General features: G+C 54.1%; 2 protein-coding genes across 3 annotated transcripts in view; both read left to right on the top strand.

Annotated features, from left to right (window-relative positions):
* Positions 1–4,088: 4,088 nt before the first annotated feature.
* NOL12 (nucleolar protein 12) lies at positions 4,089–8,540 on the top strand. Of its 2 annotated transcripts, none has more exons than XM_022597119.2 (6): positions 4,089–4,247; positions 5,797–5,902; positions 6,189–6,237; positions 6,774–6,916; positions 7,878–7,975; positions 8,375–8,540. In XM_022597119.2, exons 1-6 carry the CDS (start codon positions 4,165–4,167, stop codon positions 8,538–8,540), a joined length of 645 nt encoding a protein of 214 aa, XP_022452827.1. In that variant the 5' UTR covers positions 4,089–4,164. The 2 variants fall into 2 exon arrangements, with proteins under 2 accessions (XP_022452827.1, XP_030616807.1); XM_030760947.2 differs by lacking the exon at positions 4,089–4,247 and adding an exon at positions 4,264–5,695.
* An 8,629-nt stretch (positions 8,541–17,169) lies between these two features.
* Positions 17,170–21,663, top strand: part of TRIOBP (TRIO and F-actin binding protein) — a 57,213-nt gene continuing 52,719 nt past the window's right edge. Inside the window, exons 1-2 of the mRNA XM_089921295.1 lie at positions 17,170–17,282; positions 18,216–18,376. Of these exons, the coding sequence (XP_089777421.1) occupies positions 18,263–18,376 (114 nt within the window). The 5' untranslated portion in view covers positions 17,170–17,282; positions 18,216–18,262. The remainder of the gene's footprint in view (positions 17,283–18,215; positions 18,377–21,663) is intronic.

Below are 21,663 nucleotides of genomic sequence, written 5' to 3' on the forward strand. Positions count from 1 at the left end.
TGACCTCTCTGAGCCTCGGTTTATTCATTTATATGAGGGGGATGATAGCACGGAGACTACCGTGGGACTGTTGTGAGGATGAAATGAGGTGTGTGATGGAGGATGAGTGTCGGGCCTGGCACAACGTACACACGCAGTGGAGTGTTTCCCGTCGCTGCCGCACTACCTCTTGAGATCTTATCCCCCGAATCTGAAGGGGAGTAAACAGGCTCTGAGTGATGACTCCCTGGTCTCTACCAGGCCCGGCTGAGCCTTCTGGGGCTCCCCAGGCATCCCAGCTTTGTGGCGCCAGGCCACACACCTCGATGCTACAGTGTACGGGCAACCAGGGTGCTAGTCTGGAAACTCGAGTTCTGTGGCCCTCCTCAGGACCCTCAACCCGACATAGGGAAGATGGGCTTGGGCGATAGCCCTGTCACCACCTGCTGGCCCGTTTCTGTATAGGAGGAATTGGGGTCGGTGGCAGGATACGCCAGCCCCTGCAGAGAACCTACAAGTAGAGGCCCGTGGGCCGACTTGAAGCCCCGCCTTCAGGTTCTCAGAGGCCTCCTGCTGCACACAGCCTGTTCCCTGCACCGCAGAGTGCGGGAGACTCACCCTCCCTGAGATGAGGCCTCCATGAGCCTCTCCTCTGCTGGTTTCCAGAGGACGTGTTTTCCAAGACCGGCCAGGCTCCGTTACCTTGGAGGGCAGTCACATTCACTTGTTGCAAGTGATGGGACATGAGCTGATAGCTGGGCAACTCTGCAGACCGACCACTCCCCTGCACCTTTTCCTTTCTGCTCCCTGCTGTAGGGCCCCCTACCTCCCTGTGAAACAGCCCCTGGGAACTGAGCCAATGTTCCAAGAAGGCTTGGAATCAGGACCTCAGTTGGCACCCCCAACCCCCAAGGCAGTCTCCTGAGGTATGTGTTGGGTGGGAGCCTGGCAAATCTCACTCTCCAGGACAGCCAGCACTAGCTGTGGAACCCTGGGTAGGTCTCTTCCACCCCCCAGTCTGAGTTTCCTCATCCATAAAATGGGGGTCATTATTTTTACCTGGCCCTTTTGGGTGGGTGATTCCCATCTCAGTGGGTCTGCTGGAGGGCACATCTCTATAAGAGGGCCAAGAAGGATGGCGCGCAAAGGCTGGGAGCTGCCATGAGTCACACCCAATCTCCAGGCTCTCCTGGGGCACCCAACTGGCCACCCAGAAAGAAACGCTTTGGAAGTCTGGCTGTGGATGGGGCGCCCTCTGCTGGACATCAGAGAAAGTGTCTTCTTGACTGCCTTTCTCTGATCCCACTTATTCTCTACACTGGCGGAACTCAACGATGCTCCAGGACTGGGACTACAACCAGACAGAGGAAAGCCCTGGGGCAGATAAGGAGAGAGACCACTGGCAGTGGAGGAAAGAAACTGGGCTCGGAGTCAGACAGACTTGTGTCCAAACCCCAGCTCTATCACTGTGTGCCCTTGGGCCAGTGAATCAACCTCTCTGAACATGTTTCCTCATCTATCAAATTGCATTAGTACTAGTAGCCACCCTGTGCGGCCGTTGCAAGGATCGGCTGAGATAACGTAGAGAACTTCACTGTGCCTGGCGCATAGTAGGAGCTCCGTAACTGTTGGTTCCCTTCACCTCTTTTAAGACTCGGTGTGTCTCAAGAGCCTGTGAAAGTGGGTCCAGAGAAACTAAGCAGAGTTCTGCCCTTAGACCACTCAAGCTTCACCCTCAGCACTTGCTCTTCTTGTCTGTGTGACCTTGGGTAAGTGACTGCACATCTCTGGGCCTCATTAAAATGGAACTCATACCTCAAAATAGATAATCGTGTAAAAAGCTAAATTAATGGCAGCTGCCGTTATTCTTTTGGCTCATCATCTATATCATCATTTCTATTACGGAGAACGTACCGCCTCTTGCTGTGCCTGGCACACAGCAGGTGCTCAATAAACATAAAAATAATGTCAAGGAGAAGCTGACTTAAAAAGGGAAGTGTTTTAGACCGTGAGTTGCAGTAAATGGCTCTCAAGCTTTTGGAACCTGGGTGGGGTTGCCAGTCCTGCATCTCTTTTCCTGGAGTAAAGGGGACCTGGAGCTCCCAGGGGAGAGTTTGGAGCAACAGCACCTGCCCGAAGTGGCGAGCTTCACTCTGCACTGGGAGCTTTCGCAGATGTGACCTCCCTGAACCATACAGCTGTAACTGGGGTACCAGGATTCTAATCCAGGCAGCTCGGGCCCGGTGGGCTGCGAGGGCGGACTGTACAGAGCTCCCCACACGAGGTCCTGCATAAGCAGGTGTCTCCTTACGCGGTCCCCAGTCTCTGCGCCTGACCGGAAGCTCTGGGAGGGCAGAACCACTCCACACACAGGGCAGCAATTGAGGATGGCGCTGCACACCACTTAATAATGGGGTGACTTTGCTTAAGTCACTTATCTCTGAACCTCCACATAAGGCGGCTCGCTGGGCATCTTTTTGGGGGGCATCACTGCATCCAAGGCAATGCTTTCTCCCAGGAGGAGGGTGCCGAGGGTGGCATGGGGCATGGCCGTTATAGGGTGGCAGAGGGGCAGAAGGGCAGTTGTTCATCACCCTGAAGCCCCCCGCTGTGCCCTGTATTTGAGGATAACTTCCTCTCAGCGCCCAACGTGGAATCCCTCAGGCGGAGGACCCTTGTGGAATGGGTTCAACATTCGTGGAGAGATGCACCTACTGTGTGCCTAGCTTCTTTCAAAACTCATGGTCAGGGTCTGCGTCTTGCCCTCCGGAGGGGGTGTGCTGCTACTGGGAGAGTGATCCCTCAGGCCAGCGCCCCAGGATGCTGGGCCATGAGGCCAGTGACCCAGGTCAAGTCTCAGCTTTACCAAAGAACAGCAGTGTAACCCTGGACAAGTTGCTTCCCCTCTCTGAGATAACGGTTGCCTTCTCTGTGTGCCTGGCACACAGTAGGCACTCAATATGTGTGTGCTTACTTGCTCTCTGGGCTCCAGTCACTTGTCAAAGAAGAGCATTGGGTCCTAAGAGTCTGTTATCCGCACTCTCAGATTGTTCTGTGGTCACCTCCTCTGGGAAGCCCTCCACACTGGAAGAGCCAACCCTGAGCTCCTCCAGTCTCCCGTGAATCTCACAGCAGAGGTGTCATCCCCTGGACTGTAATGATCATTGACCCTGTGAACCCGTGAGTCCTTAAGGGCAAGGGCAGCAGCTTGTCTGCAGTACACAGCACAGATGAGTTGAGAATGGGGGATTCAGGCATACAATCCCAGCTACTAAAATTCCTCTTCAGGTGTTTTACTTACTGCCTTCACATTCATGCCCTCATTTTTAGTAGAGGATGTGTTACTACATCCCAACTCCATACTTGGGGAACTGAGGCACAGAGAGGGGTGATGGCTTGTGTAGCAAACACATGTGTGGCATGTATTATGTTATACATACACGCTACATAACACACTTATCCCTCACAATCAGGGTTCTCAAAATTTGGTCTGTGGATCAGCAACAACAGCATCACCTGAGAACTGCCTGAAGTGCAAATTCTGGGGCTCACTCCAGAACTGCTGAATCAGAAACTCTGGGGTGGGCCCGAGCGATCTGGGGTTCAGCAAACCCTCCAGGGGATTCTGATGCACGCCAACGTTTGGAAACCACTGCCTTACAATACCTACCAAGTCACTATGATTAGTCCTCTTTTACAAACAGGGTGACTGAGACACATCGAAGGCAACTGGTCCAGGACCATACAGCTGTAACTGGGGTACCAGGATTCTAATCCAGGTAGTTTGGCTCCAGAAACGTGCTCTTGGAGACCACCACGGAGTTGACATCCAAATCAAAAGAAGGATCAGCAATCTTGGGCCATTCACTAATAACTCTGTATTCAGCACCTACTGTGTGCAAGGCACCGTGCTAGGCGCTGGGACCTCTGGGTCTTGCTCTCACCTTTGTTAGTCTAAGAGAGGGAGCGGGGCTGGGAGTCGCGGGGGTGGGTTGGGGAAGGGCAGGAATCTTGTCTGTTACAGGCAGAAGAGAGGGACAGGGAGACGGGCTGGGCGGCCCCTTTAAAAGGCGGGGCCTGGCGAGCGGAACTGCGGGGCGTCTCTGCGGGCACTTCCGGGAGGCTGGAAACGCTACACCGGAAGTGTCAGGTGAGAGGGAGCGGCGCCGCCGAGGCCTCACCGCTATGGGCCGCAACAAGAAGAAGAGGCGAGATGGCGACGGCCGGCGGCCGCGGCTCATTTTGAGCTTCGACGAGGAGAAGCGGCGGTGAGTGTCAAGGCTGGATCGTATCCTCTTCGGGCCGCCGGGCAAGGATAAGGCTAGGTCCGCCGGCACACGCTCACGCGGAGGGCCCTTCCGGTCCCGCCCTCTGGGCGTGGTGCGAAGCTCCCGCGGAAAGAAGCGGGCGCACTGGGCCCCCAGCCCAGAGGAATGGAATCGTCCGGCCCGCCCTTACTTCTCTTTTCGGCTCCCCAACCAGCCTAACGCTGCTGTACGCGCCGCCCGAGAGCGGGGAGCTCGGGTCTCCGAGCGGTGGCTTCGACCTCCCTAGCCCAGCCCGGCGGCCCCGCACGCAGCAGACTCAGCTGTTTTTGATGAACGATGAGTGAATGAAACGAGTGGCTTAAATTCATTTATTCGCCAGGCGATTACTAAGCTCCTTCGGGGTGTGCGCGCCAGGCCTCGGGATCCCTGAGTCGGACCCCTAAGCCTTAGCGTCCGGCCCATCACATGTCCCCCACTCAGAGTGCCACCTGGGTATATGGTAGTGGGTCAGCGAAAAGCCTAGCGTTGGGCCCCGGAACAGACGGGAATGGTGCAGCAGGCTCTAGAGAGATGAGAGGGGCCGAGATCAGATAGGGGGAGGGAGGGAAATGCTGAAGAAGCATCAAGAAACTCAGGGTGGGACTTCCCTGGTGGCGCAGTGGTTAAGAATCCGCCTGCCAATACAGAGGACATGGGTTCGAGCCCCGGTCCGCGAAGATCCCACATGCCGCGGAGCAACTAAGCCCGTTGAGCCACAACCACTGAGCCTGCGCTGTGGAGTCCGCAGGCCACAACTACTGAGCCTGCGTGCCACAACTACTGAAGCCCATGCGCCTAGAGCCCATGCTGCGCAACGAGAGAAGCCACTGCAATGAGAAGCCCATGCACCGCAACAAAGTAGCCCCCACTCGCCGCAACTAGAGAAAGCCCGCGCGCAGCAATGAAGCAGCCAAAAATAATACATAAATATTATTTATTTATTAAATAAATAAATAATAAAAAGAAACTCAGGGTGGCATCAGCACAACTTACAGATGAGTCCAGGGCGGGGTCCTGGGCAAATGGGGGGTTGGTCCAATGGAGAGTTCGTGGAGGTCTGGGTGAGGGTGGCCTTGAAAGCCCCACTAGAAGTGGCTTAATTCACTGAGTAATGGAGTTTGCCAGAGAAGAAGGGACCCTCACCTGTTCTAGGTTCAGAGGCCCTCAGCCTGTGCCCACCACCTGGCCCTGTTGCTGGCAGCTGAGAGCCCTGGAGGGTAGTGAGTGGAGAGAGGCAGCATCTCCCTCTCTTTCTCTATCTTACACTCTCTGTGACCTTGGGCAAGTAACCTTGCCTCTCTGTGCCTCAGTGTCTCCCATCTGTAAAATGGGGTTGTGTACCTACTACGCAGGTTGCTGTGAGGATTACATGAGTTAACGTACATTTTTGGAATGGTGCTTGGCACATGGTGAGTGCAGTATTAGGTTTTCTTTTTTTTTTTTTCTCTCTTTCTGGAGCAAGCTCTTCTTTCCTTGTATCCTGACTTTCTTTCTTGCCCCTCTGCTGTAGGGAGTACCTGACAGGCTTCCACAAGCGGAAGGTGGAGCGGAAGAAGGCAGCCATTGAGGAGATCAAGAAGCGGCTCAAGGAGGAGCAGAAGAAGCTCCGGGAGGAGGTGCAGAGGGAGAGGGCAGGAGAGTGTCTCTGACTTCCAGGGGACTTGCAGCCTCGATGGCCCGAAAAGGGGCACCTGCAGGGATGAGGGGAGGTGTGGGCAGGCCTGGGGAGCAGTTTATACAGATAGAGACACCGTGGGCCCAGGTCTGGGGAAGGTTTAGGGTGAGATCTCCTGGCCTTTCTGTTCAAGCCGTGGTCTTACTCACCCTGGAGGTGAGCAGCGCCTCTGCCTGAGGTTGGGCTGAGAGGCCATACTCACCATCTTCCCTTCCCTTTGGTTTCAGCGCCACCAGGAATACTTGAAGATGCTGGCAGAGAGAGAGGAGGCGCTGGGTAATCCCATCCTTGGCCTGTCCTGGAGAATAGCCAACAGGCTGAGTTTATTTATGCCTTGGTGGGTGGGAGGGGAGGGGTGTGAGGGCTGCACAGAAGCTGACGTCCCTTGCTTTAGGGATCTTGGTGGTGACCTGGCAGCCAGGGGTAGTCCTCAGCTGTCTCTAAACGTCAGTGGATCAGAGACCAGGAGGAGATCCAAACCTCTTGGTAAACTGATCATGAGCAGAAAGGCCAGCTTCTGAGGCCTGGAGGGACTGGGGGTGGAGGGGTAGGGGAAGCAGCAGCTCCTGGTGTGGCTCCAACTTTGTCCTGGTGGGGACCAGGGGGTCTGAGGTCTCCCTGGAGCGTGAAGGGAAGAGTTGGGGGTCATTTACAGCATTTGCAGGCCAGGCTCTGGAGCTGGGGGCTTCCTGGATGCCCTCCGATAGAGCAGGGGGGCCACTGCACTCCAGGGCTGGGGGCAGGGGGCGGTGGCTGGAGCCTGCTTACTTGTGCCCTGGGGCTGAGGCCTGGCTCTGTGCCCACTCGCACAGAGGAGGCAGACGAACTGGACCGGCTGGTGACAGCAAAGACAGAGCCGGTGCAGTACGACCACCTCAACCACACGGTCACCGTGACCACCATCAGCAACCTGGACTTCTCAGCGGCCCGGCTGCTCGGACTGCCCCCGCCTGAGGTGGGTCTCCCTCGCGGCCCCAGGGAAGAGGGGACACAGGGGCAACCTAGCTGGCCAGGGGCTCACTAAGTGCGGGTCCATGTCATGGGATTCCAGTGTGAGGGGCTCTTTCCTCTGGGGCACCCTCCAGGGCCTGGACAAAAGCCCTGAGCCTGGGGCTTCAGGGGCCGGCTCCACCACTAGTGGCTGTGGGAACCTGGGCAGGTCTCTCTGCCTTGTCTGCTTCTCTTCACCACTACCTTGGGGTCCCTGATGATAGCAGCTGCCTCGTGGGGTCGCTGTGGAGCATAAAAGTGGTGGATCCACTAGAAGCACGCGAGAGAGCAGTTGGTAGTGATCACTCACTGTGCGGTATGTCTCTGTGGCCTGATCTGTGGGGTGGGAGTCACAGCAAGTTCCAACCAGCATTTTTTTTTTTTAAAGAAAAGGAACACAATATCATTGAAAATATCAGAAAGCATCACAGCAAGTGCTGTCTTATGAAACGTTTGTTTCAGTTAAACTTGTGTTTGGGTCGCGTAGGGGTTTATATGCGTGTGCACGTACAGTCACCAGGTAAACCACAGCCCCGAGCATGGGTTACGGTGTCCTTAAGTTCGAGGGCCACCCCTTTATCACATCCTTTCTGAGCTCACACTCACCTTGTATTTGGTGCTCATTCTTCTGTAAGGTCTGATGCGAAGACCAGTCTCGGCTCCGTCTTAGAGTTCGTTCATTTGTGAGTGTTCGAGTGTGTCCACTGTAGGCTGTGGTGGTGGAGAACTTTGGAATCCAGCTCTGCCCGTGTCATCCCTGCTTTAGGGCACACGTGGCCTTTCTGCCCACGGCCTTCTCTGAGCCCCGACCCAGGTGAGGGAGGCGGCAGGTCATGCCCCCGCGCGACAGAGCCGCAACTACTCAGGGTGCCCAGGCCCCTCGATCCACCGCTCCCTGTGACAGTCCTTCTCCTGTGCTTCTTTAGCAAGGGGCCGGGCACAGGTCTGAGGAGGGGGCGTCATCCGCAGAGAAGCCGACCAGAGCCTTACGCAGGAAGTCCAGAGACCCTCTGCTGTCCCAGCGGTGAGCCCTGGCCTGTCCTCCCCTGTGAGCCTGCTGCTATGGCTGGCGTTGTGAGGGCGCCTGTGGTGGGTGGTGTGGGGCACGTGTGGGGCCCTGGGCAGCTCTCTGCTCTGCTTGTCAAGTGGTCTCCCTCACTGCCCCCCACCTCCATCCCCTGAGAATGTCTGACCCTGGGTACCCCTAGTGCCTGGGGTAAGGGCCATTCTTGCTGTGAGCTGAGGAGCTGGCAGGCCCTCTGGGGACAGAGCGTGCTGCCTTTGGAATGGCGTTCATGGCCTGTCCTGATTTCCCCTCCGTGAGCTGGGCCATCAGTCACCCCCCTGCCCAAACTTCCACCCGCACCTTGTTCCCCAGGGTAGACTGAGGCCCGAGCCTCACCAGCCTTCCGCCCTCCCACAGGATCTCCTCTCTCACGGCCTCGCTGCACGCGCACAGGCGCAAGAAGGTCAAGAGGAAACATCCCAGCCGGGCCCAGGACTCCACCAAGAAGCCCCCAAGCGCCACTCGTACCAGTAAGACCCAGCGCCGCCGGCTAACAGGCCAAGCCCGGCACAGCGGGGAGTGAGCCCTGAGACCCAGGCCGTGCCCCAGCCTCGGCTGCAAGGACCTGTCCTGTCCCAGCTTGGCTGTCCCGTAAGCCAGCCTGCACCCAGGCGCTGACTCCCCAGCCCAAACTTGGGAGGCCAGCACCTCTCCGGCCTGGGGCTTAGACTCCAGCCAACACAGGTGGCTGAGAGCTGGCCTCCGCCAGGGGGAGCCTCCAGGGCCACATTTGGGGCATCTTCCCAAATGTATACCCCACCGAACCTTGATTACATTTGTGAAAGTAAGCGCACGTGTGGACGGTTTGTCCCTGGCCCCCATGCCGCATGCCAAGGGTAGGCATTTGGGGTGGAGGGAGCTGCTGGGGTGTGGGTCATCCTCACTGTCCAGCAGTCCTCCCTGTGGGCACGAAACGCTAGCGCTAGGCCCGGGCCCCCAACCCGGGTGAAGGCTGGCGCCACCACTGCTAGAGGCCAGGGCCTCCCTGCGGCTCTGGGACCCGGGCCGGTGGCTGAGCAGAGCTGGGCTCTGCCTTTTCCTGGCTGGGACCTTTTGCCTCTTCCTTCTCCTTGGCCCTGTTGGCCTCCTTAGCTGACGTTGAAGGGGTGGAGACGGGGAAGTCCCGGAGTATTCCTCACCCCCCCAAACTTGGGCAGCTGCCCCAGGCTTCCAGCAGCTCCCAGACAGAGCCCCACAAAGAAGGAGCAATTAGTCCCTTGTAAAGAAAATACACCTCCACTCGCCTGAAAGCCTGGCCCTTTCAGAGCAGGCCCCTCATGAGGCCGGCTGGTGCTCGGTGAGGCCTGCTGCTTTTTCACACTTCTTCCAGGGAGACCTTCAGGTGCGGCTTCAGAGCCGATGGAAACCAGCCTGTTAGTGACCCACGTCACTCACACTCCCCGCTCTTCTCCTGACCGAGCTGGGCTGGTGGCAGAATCCAGGTCTAGCTGCCTCAGGTGGATGTGGTGCCGGTGAGGACAGCTGGAGCATCTGTTCTGGAGACTGTCAGACCCCACTTGCGCTGACTGGTTCCTGTGACTCTGGGCCAGGGCACAGGAATTTCAGGTTGCACCCTGATTAGTGGAGCTGTGTCGGGCCCTGACACTAGGACTGCAAAGGCGAGACACATGAGCTCTAGGTCCCTGTGCGGCTGATGGACTAGTGAGTGTGTGTGAGGGGAGCGCAGGTTCTGCTCAGCCGTGGGGCGTGGGGGCTCCTGGAGGAGGGGAGCAGGGATCGGGTGTCCGCAGAGCCGGCCTTCCCCTCCACTCACCCCGTGGCGGGGCTGCCAGGAGCAGCCCTGGCCCTGCACTGGGCAGGCGTTCTCCCCTGTCACCATCAGCCCGCCGTCTGGTGCTGGCTGCTGCGGGTCTGAAGGCCACACCTGGCCATGGGAATGTGAAGCTCAGGGCTTGTGGCTGGGAGGCCCGGTCACCTGGTTTCTTGGCTCCTTCCACCTGCTCTCCCTGCTGCCTTCCTGTTGTCCTCCCCGTGCTTGGGGTGGGGCGACTTGCCCCATTCGGCTGCCTCTATCCAGGGCAGAGGGCAGAGCTTGTACAAGCTGTCCAGGTGGTTCTGGTACTTGCCCCGGGGCAGTGAGTCTCTCCCTCACAGCCCCTTGTGATCAGGAGCAGAGATGAGCCCGGGGAATTCGCACACACAGCCGGGCTGGGGTTTGAGTCCTGGCTCAGCCGCTGGCCCACTGTGTGAGCTCCTCACTGCTGACTTCACTGGGACTGTTTCCCCACGTGTGAGATGTCATAAGACACCTATCTCGCAGGCCTGCCTGGAGGCTGAAGGGAGACCACGTGCATGAACCTCTTCCCACGGCTGACTTTCCCAGGTTTGTCTTCCGTGTGTGCGTGGCTGCCGCTGAGACACCATGCCGGGCTCTCCTCCACCCCCAATGACATAGGATGTTTTACAACTTACACCTACATTTGTAATGTTTACTAGTATTAAGTTCTCATCCACTTTCTCCCACGTGTGCCCTCGGAAACCAGCAGACCAAGGAAATTGAATCATGGTAATTTTTGCCAGTCCTAAGATTGAAAGTGATAGAGTCAGAACTCTCTGGAGAACTTGTCTTTTCTCTCCATGTTCTACCTGGATTCTTCCTGTCACTCCCCATCCTGTGGGCCCTGTGGTTTGGGACCTCTAGGAGGTTAATCAGGAAAGATTAGATTTAGCTACATGTAATATGAAACAAGATTTTAAAATAACTGGCTTATGTAAGCGAGGAATTCTCAGGTTAACAAAGATGGAAGGTAGCTAGCCTGGAGTGGAGATGGCAGGCTTTTAGCTTTTTGTTTTGTGCCATTTTCAACACATGGGTTCCACCTCGTGGTCCAAGATGGCTGCCTGAGCTTCAGTCATCATATCTGCCCCTCAGCTGCAGGAAGGAGGAAGGGATGAAGGTCAGGGCCCTCCTTTTAGGAACACTTGATGCTTGTGCTATTAGACAGGAGGCAAAGGCTTAGGGCAGGAGGAAGAGGGAGCTCCCAGTTGCAGGGAAGGCTGGGGTCCGTGGTCTGTTCTGGAAAACCGTGTACCCACTAAGAATTGGGGATTGCGTTACTAACGGGAGAATTGGTATTGGGGTGCAAGCAGCAGATTCTCACACAGGAGCCAAATATGTAAAGGGCTGTCCAGAGGGGATCCAACTGTGGAACTAAAGCCATAGCAGACACTCATCCAGATGTTCCTGTTACCGCACTGAACTTCCCAGATGGGTCAGGCCTATGCTAGTAAAACAAGGAGCAATGGCCATGGTTACTGGGAGCCAGGCCTCTGCTCAGTAGAGGAAAGAACTCTCCTAGTAGGATCCATTTTGGGGTGGCCTGATTCTCCCCCGGGGGCTGAGGTGAGCAGGCCGGGTGGAGCTGCCCGCCAGCGCCTGAAGCTGAGGAGGGGAGGGATTTGATGTTAAGCCTCAGCTTCCTTCCTCTCCAAAAACCCCTTGACCTTGATGTTCCCTAGACTTGAGCTGTTGCCCTCCCTTTAGCTGTGTGGAGGACTCTGGGGAGGGGTTCCCAATTCATCCTGAGCTTGGAGGGCTCACTGCCTGCTCTTTTGTGAGCAGGTCCATCTTAGAAAAGCCCTCCTGGGACTTCGTTGTTGGTCCAGTGGTGGTTAGGACTCCGTGCTCCCAATGCAGGAGGCCTGGTTCGATCCCTGGTCGGGGAAATAGATCCTGAATGCTGCAACAAAACTAACAGATCCCACTTGCCACAACTAAGACCCGGCACGGCCAAATAAATAGTTATTAAAGAAAAAGAAAAAAGAAAAGCCGTCCTGTTCTGAGCAAATATCTGCCTCCTCCAGATGCCAGAGAAGCCCTTTAGGTGTTTGCACTCTGCCCTCCGCCTTTCTCACCTCGGCTCTGAGCTGCCTCCTCTGGGAAGCCTTCCCTGATACCTGGCAATCAGTCATTTCTCCATCTGGGCTCCCGGGATACTTTGCGTTTCTTTCTTTTAAACACTGAACGTATTATAACCTGGTTACCTCTTTCCCCCCAGCCAGGCCCTGAGCTTTCTGAATGGGAAGTTGTGTCGGTCATTTCTGTGTTTCTGCTCTTGAAACAAGACCTGAATCGCTGTAGGTTTTTGGCCAGTCCTGGCTGGATTACACTGGACCCATTCCCCCTCCTCACAGGTGTTCCCACGTAACCCTTGAAATAATCTTTTTGAGATTTTCTTGGCCCTGGTGCCATTGTTTCCTGTCTGCAAGTTTCCGAATCTAGTTTTTTCTCCTGATCGCCACAACCATCTCCCGTGGGCCCTTGCTGAAACCTTCCCTGTCCAGTGAGCTTTGCCCTCTCCCTTCCCCCTTAGCCATAATGATTGGCAAATAACCAAAAGAAGGAGGATGGAAAACAAATTTACCAAGCACCTCCAATGTGCCAGTGATGACATTAACTCAACAACAGCACTGTGAAGTGGGTACTAGCTCCATTCGACAGTTAAGAAAACTGAGTCTCAGGTTAAGTTACATCAGAAGTTACCCCGTTACAGATAATAAGACATGATCCTCAGGTCTCATGAGGGAGACAGACACATAGAGATCACCCTGGAGGTCGGTTCAATAAAGTATAGGCCCAGGGGCCACAGAACAGAGAGGAGGCAACATTGAAAGGAATCTTGGAAGATGGCTTGGCCAGGTGGATGGGAGAGGGGATGGGCAGGCCGAGAGCCCTTGGTGAGCAAAGGTGGGGGAGGGGTGGTCAGAGGAGAGGAGAAAGCTGCAGAGGCCGGCAGGGACCAGACCCTTAAGGGCCTCAGATACTGAGCTAAGGATCTGGACCCTTATCTTGGGGCAGCGGGAGCCTCCGATGTGGGAGTGGGGGTTGAGCCTGGGGAGAGTCAGAGTCAGGGATTCATTTGAGAGAAATCTCCCTGGTGGCAGCGTCAGGGTGCACCAGGGGGACTGGAAGCTCCAAGACCCTCCAGCAATAATCCAGGGGAGGGGTGGGTAGACCCTCCTCTCCTGCAGGCACCACGTGCTCTCTCACCAAGTGTTTACTGAGCACCGGTAGGGAAGTGCTTAGTAAAGCACCAGTATTGGGTGGTTAGCACTGGGGATACACTGGTGAGCAAGACAGGGTGGTCCGTGCCCTCCAGGGACTTACAGTCCCTGAGCTGTTTCTATAGGGACAGAGAGGAGGAGAGATGATAACATTTTCTGAGCACTCACTGTATACCAGTCACTCTTTACCTGGTTCAACTCACTGAGTTCTCACCATAACCCCACAGGGTAGGGAATTCCATTAAGCCCATTTTGCAGGTGAGGCACATTGAGATGCCCCCCAACCCTACCCTGATGTCCTCCAGGACACTGTTTTAGCTGAGTTCTAACTGCTCACTGTCTCTCAGTTGGAGCTGGGATTTAAGCTGAGAGTCATCTCTGGCTGGGCACATGTACATCTCCAGGGAAGGATCAAGAAGGTAGATATACCCAAGCCATGGGTCCTTCCGCAAAGAAATAAGTCACACCCTAGATACCTACATTAACACTGCCGGACTAGCTGAACAAACCCAAAGAAACGGGAGGCGGAGATCCAGGATCTTACCTCCAGGGGGCGCCACTCACGTGGCCGACAATGTGAAAGACACCCCAGGAACAACGGGAGTCTTGCACAGGAGCCCGGCAGAGTGAGCCCTCACTTAAGGCTGGGGAAGCCAGGGAGGGCTTCCTGGAGGGGGTGGGCATTTAAGCCATAACTAAAGGATGAAAATCTGTGATTTACCATTTCAGAGACACTGCATAAAAGAGAAGTCCTGAGGATTAGTTTGATTTGACTCACATAATGTTTAAAAACAATTTGACTTAGCCATATTTAAAATTTTTTGAGGTTTTATATAAAAGTTCAGATTTCCAGCTTCAGCTTCTGCAGGCTTTGGATCACCACTTTACAGGGTAGGTAGCTTTGGGCTGGAGCCAGCCCTGACGACTGCTTTAGAGACTCATACCTTCCAGCCCCTGCTCCACTGGGTCACAGCCCCCTGCATCGCTGCCTTGCCTGCCCAGACCATGTGACACTCCAACAGGCCTGTGAGCCCTGAGGCCTGGGATGACCCTTCCCGCTTGATCAGTGAGGAAACTGAGGCTCAGGGGGGTAGAGTGGGATTAGAACTGTCACTTACTGTTCTGCTTCCCCAAATCTCTGAAGAGGTATGTCTGCGCCGAGGGGAAGGGCGTGAGCCAAGGGGTGGAGGTGAGCAGGCACAGACTCTTCAGGGAGCAGAAAGGGGAATGGGAGGCTGGGGCTAAATGGTGACAAGTGGGACGCTGCCCTGGCTGTCACCATTATGCCCTGAGCCATCCCACAGAACTCAAGAGTGTGTTTTCAGACCAGGCACTGTCATCGAGGGTCTGGGTGGCTTTGGGCAACTTGCTTGAGTCTTGAGTTTCCCATCTGTACAATGGGGTTGTAGCTGCCCTTCCCATCACAGGGATGAAAGCACCACTGTCCCCCACAGGAGGGTGCTCCCTCCAACAGACCCCTTCACTCGTCCCAACACACCCTTGGCTCACCGGCCCCCTTCAGGACCCTGGCTGCTGCCCAACCCCGATCCCCCCACCGCAACTGTTTTCCCTGCCCTGGAGGAATGCAACCAGGTAGCTCCAGAGCTGCAGAGAGCACTCAGGACAGCCCACCAATCCCACCCACTGACTCTCCCCCTCACCTCCTTATTCTTTCCCCTCCAGCCTCACTGCTTCTTTCCCCTCAGCCTGAAATGCTTTTCCCAGGACCTGCAGGCTCACTGCCACGTCTTCTCCAGGTTTTTGCTCAAAGGTCGCCATCTCAGAGACGCCAACGCCGACCACCTTATTTATTTATTTTTTAATGTTTAACATTTTCTAAATTTATTTTTGGCTTTTTGTAATGTTAAGTAAGAAATAGAGCCATTGGAATTGTTTTATTGACTAAATATATATGTGTATATATATGAGATCCAGCTGTAAATACTTCCTGACCACCTTATTTAAAAAGTAATGCTCTTGGGCTTCCCTGGTGGCGCAGTGGTTGAGTCCGCCTGCCGATGTAGGGCACATGGGTTTGTGCCCCGGTCCGGGAAGATCCCGCATGCCGCGGAGCGGCTGGGTCCATGAGCCATGGCCGCTGAGCCTGAGCGTCCGGAGCCTGTGCTCCGTAATGGGAGAGGCCACAATGGTGAGAGGCCCACGTACCGCAAAAAAAAAAAAATAATGCTCTCCCCACACCAGCCACTTCCAACCCCCCGACCCCTTTATTTTTCTCCTTAGCACCTATCACCAGCCGACATACTCCATGTATTGCTTCTTTATCTTGTTTGGGATCTGATCTGTTTGTCTCCACTAGAATGTAAGTGCCACAAAAATAGGAGGTTCGCTCTTTTGTTCACTGATGTGTCCTCAGCACACACAACAGACAAAGTAGGGGCTCTGTAAGTATTGAATGAATTGAAGTGTCAGGAGTGCCACGCTGAGTTGGCCCCAGATTTTACTGGTTGGTGGGGGCTAGAGAGCTGGGGCCATACCCAGAGTTTCAAACTCAAACCAAGCACCCACCCACCCCCTGACTCAGAGAGGTCAAGTAACTGTCTCAGGATCCCATGGCCTCACTACAAGTGCTAGAGCCTCGCTGCTCCCTGTATTGCTTACAGTAATTGGGACTGAACAGAAAGATCATTATCCTTGTTATGAAGGTGTGCTTTCATCCACTCCGTCCTGTGCCAGGATGACCTGTTCAGGGGTCTGTCTCTCCCCCCTGGTCAGTGGGCTCCCCCTCTCAGAAGGAGCCACGTTTTATTCATGTTACCATATCCCTGGTTTCCAGCACAGGCCTGGCATGTACCAGGTACCTGTGAATGTCTGAACTAGTGAATGAAGATGCTCTGTATTGGCCAGTGGAGTCCAGACACACCAGGGTTTTAGTCTTGGCTCTGCCACTTACTAGCTGGGTGACACTGGCGAATTTGTTCATTTCTCTGATCCTGGTTGCTGGGAAATGAGGATCTTGGTACTTAATCCTTCAGATTACTACGTCCTCATAGACGTAAAGATTTTGGAATAGAAGCTGGCATAGTGCAGAATGTTAGCTTAGAAAAGAAGGCATATTTTTTAAAAAGGGGGAGCTTTGCATTTTGTGAGTGAGCTCCACATCAGTGGAAGTGTGCAAATGGATGTGCAAATGGTCGAAAACCCCTGGGCATTTCATTTCATCCTCACAGGTACTACTGCCACCTCCATTTTACAGATAAGAAAATTGAGACGCAGAGCCAAAGCCAGCCTAGGAGACTGTGGCGGGAACGAACCGAAGGGAAAGAGATTAAAAAGAGCCAGAACCGCCAGTGCCAGCCCTTTCAAGAACCCCCTGGGAACCCTGCCACTGCTGCTCGGGCTGAGCGTGCAGCGGGTCTGGCACTCTGAGGCTTCTGGGCGCCGCCCGCCTCCGCCCCGCCCCTTGTCCTCGGGTTGTCCAATCCCAAGGTCTTCATGTAAATGAAGCACCTAGAAAAAGCCTATGCGAGAGCGGCAGGGGCGTGGTCTTCGTCCACCTTCCAGGCAACGTTCTGATTCATTGTTAAAATAGAAAGGCTGTGACCCCTGGCACCTCACCCCAGCACCCCCTTGTGTGTGGAAACCCGAGCCGAGGTTAGTACCGCGAGCGGAAAGGTTGAGAGGGAGGAAAGGCTAGTGGGAAAAGGTAGAGGGCTGAGGGACACGAGGAGGGACTGTCTGACTAGCTGGATGGAGGGAGGTCCAGGGGTCCATTCCCCGGGTGGGGCATGCATGTCCGCTGAAGGTTTTTCATTGTTATATCCACACCTAAAGTGCATTTTAGAGAAGGATTCTGCCAATTGGTTGGGGGTGGGAGGGGGAAGCGGGAGCAGTGAGGGGCATGTGTATAAGAGCACCCCACACCCGCCCACAGGGGATTAAAGCTGCTTTCTCAGTCCGAGGCGTTGCTCCTTTATGTGGCGGGATTGGGAAGGAACCGCCCAGGCTGGGCAGGACGGATACCTACTCTCTGCACTACTGGGAACAGGGAACGACGTAGGGAGATAACAGCTCGGGGAGAATTGGAGACCCCGGGGCCACTGAAGTGCCAGTGGTGCCCCCAACCTCCACCGTGCCCTGCCACTTCCTCAGGTTTGATGGTGAAGGAGCCAGGAATCTTCTCCCTGGTTGCCCCAGGGGAGGATGTGAAATTCCCCAGCTCTCCGCCAAGATTGGCAACTAAGGCCAGATCCCCTGCGATGCTTTGGAGGAAACTCGACAGGTATGAGCAGACGACCTGGGGTCACAGTAAGGTGCATGTGTGTTTGGGGATATGGATTCCTCTCACCCCACCCCGCTTGCTGGGGTGAGGAGAGCATCTTCAAGTCACTCTTCTGACGGGGCTCCCCCGCCCCGCCAGGGCATGGGGTTGGAGCCCTCAGTGGCACCCAGAGGAAGAGCCCTGTGCTCAGCACACCAGGGGTTCTCTTTGGCTGAGCTCTTCCAGACTTGCAGAGTGACCTTATGTTGTTCACTTTCATCCATGATTTTGTTCTCAGTTCTGAAAATACCTGGCTGGCCACTTGCCTCACTCTCAGGGTTTCCCGAGGGACCTGTGTGATCCAGTGTCCCTCACGCCCACCTCTGAGAGGATGGGGAGGCACAAAGACTGGGTTTGAATCCAGTTCAGCCACTGGGCCTTTGAACAAGTTATGGAATCTCTGTGAGACTTAGTTGCCTCATCTGAAATTATCATTAATTTTATCTACAGTGCAGGATAACTGTAAGGCAAGGGTACTCAAACTTTGGGGTGCATTGGAATCGCCTAGGAGACATGTATAAAATGCATTGTATAAATGCCTTGTATAAGTGCCTCACCTCCAGAGATTCTGGCTGGGTGGATCAGGGAAGGAACTGGGGATATGCATTTTATGAGCAGCTCAGCTGAGTCTAATGCAGGGTCCTCAAAATACACTTTGAGCAACACTGCAGTAATGACTAGAAATCACATGTCAAATGTTTGGCAGAGTGCCTGGTGCTTAGGAGGTGCTTAATGAGTGTTTGTTGAGTGAATAAGTGAACAGGTGAAAGAATTGATGGATAACCTCATTTCCTTGGTCCTTGGCGGTCTGGGGGCAAGCTGGGGCTGGAGTCCGGGTGGGCTGCCAGCCAGTCAGCTGGTCTTTGCCTCCCCCCGACCCCTAATTCTTCCCAGGCCCCGCCATCGGATTGCAGGAGCTGCCCTGGCCTGATTCAACTGATATGGAGGGGTTGGCTGGGAATGCCCCCTGTGACCACTTTGAAGCTAATGTGCTTGCCCAGAGATGCTGTCAAAACTGCTTTCACCCTGAGGAGGCCCACAGAGCAAGGCATCAGGTAGGCAGGCTTTCCTGAGTGGTGGTTTGGGACAGGGGTGTCTGTGATGGGGGTGCCTGGCTGGGCCACTAACTTGCAGCTGAACTCAGACACTGACCTTCCTTGTGGTCAGAGCCTCAGTTTTCCCAGTCTGTACAATGAGGTGGTGGGACCATGTTAATGCTTCCCAAATGCCAGTTATTCTCCTCCTGCTCTTATGATTTTTTTGCCAAGCCTCATATAACCTATTACTTACCGTACTGTCCATTAAATCAATACGCATTTTTTCACTTATATTAAAACAAAACTTTACATCACCACCACAAATAGAAAACTAGAATCATATCCTTTATATAGAAGGTTCAAAGGAAAGAATAAAAGAGGAAAAAAAAAACAACCCAGAAATGTCACTAAATTCTAACTAGAGAGTGTTGTCAGCTAAAGGTTCTGAGCCTGAGCCCTGCTGTCTCTCTGTTAAAAAGGGAGATTGGTAGGTGTTAGCCATTAAAGATACACACATCCACTGGAGACTTTCTCCTTGAAGGTACTGAAGGAGTAAAAGGGGAGGCATTTTCTCACTTTGTGATGGATGAGGTTTCAGGCTAAGCCCTGGTCCAAGTAAACCCAGAGCTCTGAGAAGCACGGGACTGTGAATCTCCAAGGGCGCTGCAGCCTTGACCCCCTCATGGCTCTGCGTCATTCTCAGTGAGACTTGAGGCTCCCCTTGAGCCTGGCCGCCATCTCCATGCAGGCATTAGCCTCTAAGAGGTGGCCAATATAAGGGAGTTGCTGTTCAGCTTTGGAGCCAAGCAGACCAGAGTTCCAGTCCTAGGTTTGCCATTTACCCGCTGTGTGACCTTGGGTCATTGACTGCTCTGGTTTCACTCTCCTAATGGGTAAAGTGGGGCAACAAGTCTTCTCACCCAGGGCATCTGGCCCTGCTTAGCCCAAGTCACATGTGGCTAATTCGATACACATTCGTTTCCTTTCTTCCTCCTTCCCGACCAGAAAAGTCAACCTGGGAGATTCTTTTCTACCTGTCCTGATACCTCCAAAAACAGCTCCCCTACCCTCACCCCCAAGTTCAGGGAGCAGTTGCCTGAAATCCCTTTGAGTCCATCTCCCATGCAAATGACCTTCTCCCGATGGGTGGGGAGATGGCAAGCCTGGAACAGGAGGAGAAGCTTGGATTCAGACAGGTCTGAGTTCTAGTCTCAGTCCCACCACTTCCCAGTTGAGACCCTGGGCCAGCTCATGTGTTCACATATATTGAATCGGTGCTTAAAATGTGCCAGGCATTATGCTAGATATTGGGGAAACAGTGACAAATAGAACAGACACAGTTCCTGGTTCATGGGCTTGTAGTCTAGCAAGAGAAATGGAGACTAAGAAAGTAATCATGCAAATAATTTTTTAATCATGGTTGTGATAAATGTAAAGGAACAGCAAGTGGCATGAGGGTAAATGATAGGGCATTCGGGGAATGTTTCTCGAAGGAAATGATACTTTAACCGCTTGGTAAGGGCTATGAGGGCATCGCCAGTGAAGCTGGGGTAAGAGGAGTGGAAGGGAACAATAAGTGCAAAGCCCCTGAGGCAGAAAGGAGGAGGCACACTGGAGGGTGGAGAGAAGCCAAGGATGGAGAATGGGGTGGGGGCTGGGTCTCACCGGCCTGTGGGGACTTGTGGACATGCTGAGAACCTTGGACTTTTTCCTGAGAGGCATGGGGAGCCACTAAAGATTTTAAACAGGGGAGTGACGTGATCAGGTTTGCGTTTTCAAAAGTCGCTCTGGCCGCAGGACAGAGAATGGACAGCAGGGAGTGAGAGTGAACAAGGTGGCCAATTACTCATACCAGAGGTGACAGAGACTTTGTTTTTAATTAACTCATTTTATTTTGGCCGCACTGGGTCTTCATTGCGGCACGCGGGCTTCTCTAGTTGTGGCGCGAGGGCTTAGCTGCGGTATGTGGGATTTTAGTTCCCCAGCCGGGGATTGAACCCAGGCCCCCTGCATTGGGAGCATGGAGTCTTAACCACTGGAGTACCAGGGAAGTCCCTGATGCTGGAGATTTCGAGATGGAGACAAATGGACACATTTCAGAGCTAACTGAATAGGAGAATCTAAAGGATTTGGTAAATGAGTAACGTGGAGAGGCTGGAACGTGGCTGACTGCTGTGTTATTTTCTGAGGCAGAGTTCTTGGAATGGGAGGCCCGTTTGGAGTTGTTTGGGGTGGTGAGTGGGAGGTGCCTGGGGGACACACTGGAGATGAGAGGAGTTTACTTAATATGAGGAGCTCAGGAGCCAGACCTCTGCAGGAGATAGAGGCTTTCAGGTCATCAGGATCTGGCGCTGATGAAAGTCCTGCTCATGGATGAACAGTTTCAAACGTAGAGTCCCAAAATCTGTGTGTTAAGAAAGCATCCCCCAGCCAGATCCTTAATTACACTCCAGCACACACTCATCCCTGAGGGGCCTGATAAAGGTATCACCTGGGGCTAGAGCCAGTTCTGACATCTTCACCTATGTTAGAAAATGCAGGGACTTCCCTGGTGGCGCAGTGGTTAAGAATCTGCCTGCCAATGCAGGGGACATGGGTTCGAGCCCTGGTCCGGGAAGATCCCACATGCCGTGGAGCAACTAAGCCCGTGAGCCACAACTACTGAGCCCATGTGCCACAACTACTGAAGCCTGCGCGCCTAGAGCCCGTGCTCCACAAGAGAAGCCACCGCAATGAGAAGCCTGCGCACCGCATTGAAGAATAGCCCCTGCTCACCGAAACTAGAGAAAGCCCGCACGCAGCAACGAAGACCCAATGCAGCCAAAAATAAATAAATAAATAAATTTATTTGAAAAAGAAAGAAAATGCAGAAAGGGCCCCAGGTCACAGAGCAAAGCTTTCGCAGAAGCTTGCTCCAGCTCCCCATGATCCTGGGCTCTGGATGCATCTCTGCTCTGCTCTCAGCTGAGTCTCCCAGGCTGGGAGGTGTGAGGAGAGCTTATCCCTGGAAATCACACAGCCTAGACCAGGTCATGGCCAGGTTCTGGATGGAGGGGGGAGGGTCTTGCTGTATGCCAGGCCCCACACATTCCTTTTCAATGCATCTATTCTTAAGTATCTTTAACATTTTATTGACTTAACACTAATAAAATTCTATTGAATGTTTTTACATTATTTATTATATTTAAGATGTACAGACCTGGTGGCGCTCTAAGCCCTTTCACTCATATTAACTCAGTGAATTCTCATAACACCCCTAGGGAGTGGGTCCGTTAATCACCTCCGTTTTGTAGATGAGGAAACCA

Source organism: Delphinapterus leucas, chromosome 11 (assembly GCF_059928025.1).
Source record: "Delphinapterus leucas isolate spDelLeu-1000000601 "Yukka" chromosome 11, BTC_Dleu_Yukka2, whole genome shotgun sequence".
Lineage (NCBI taxonomy): Eukaryota > Metazoa > Chordata > Mammalia > Artiodactyla > Monodontidae > Delphinapterus > Delphinapterus leucas.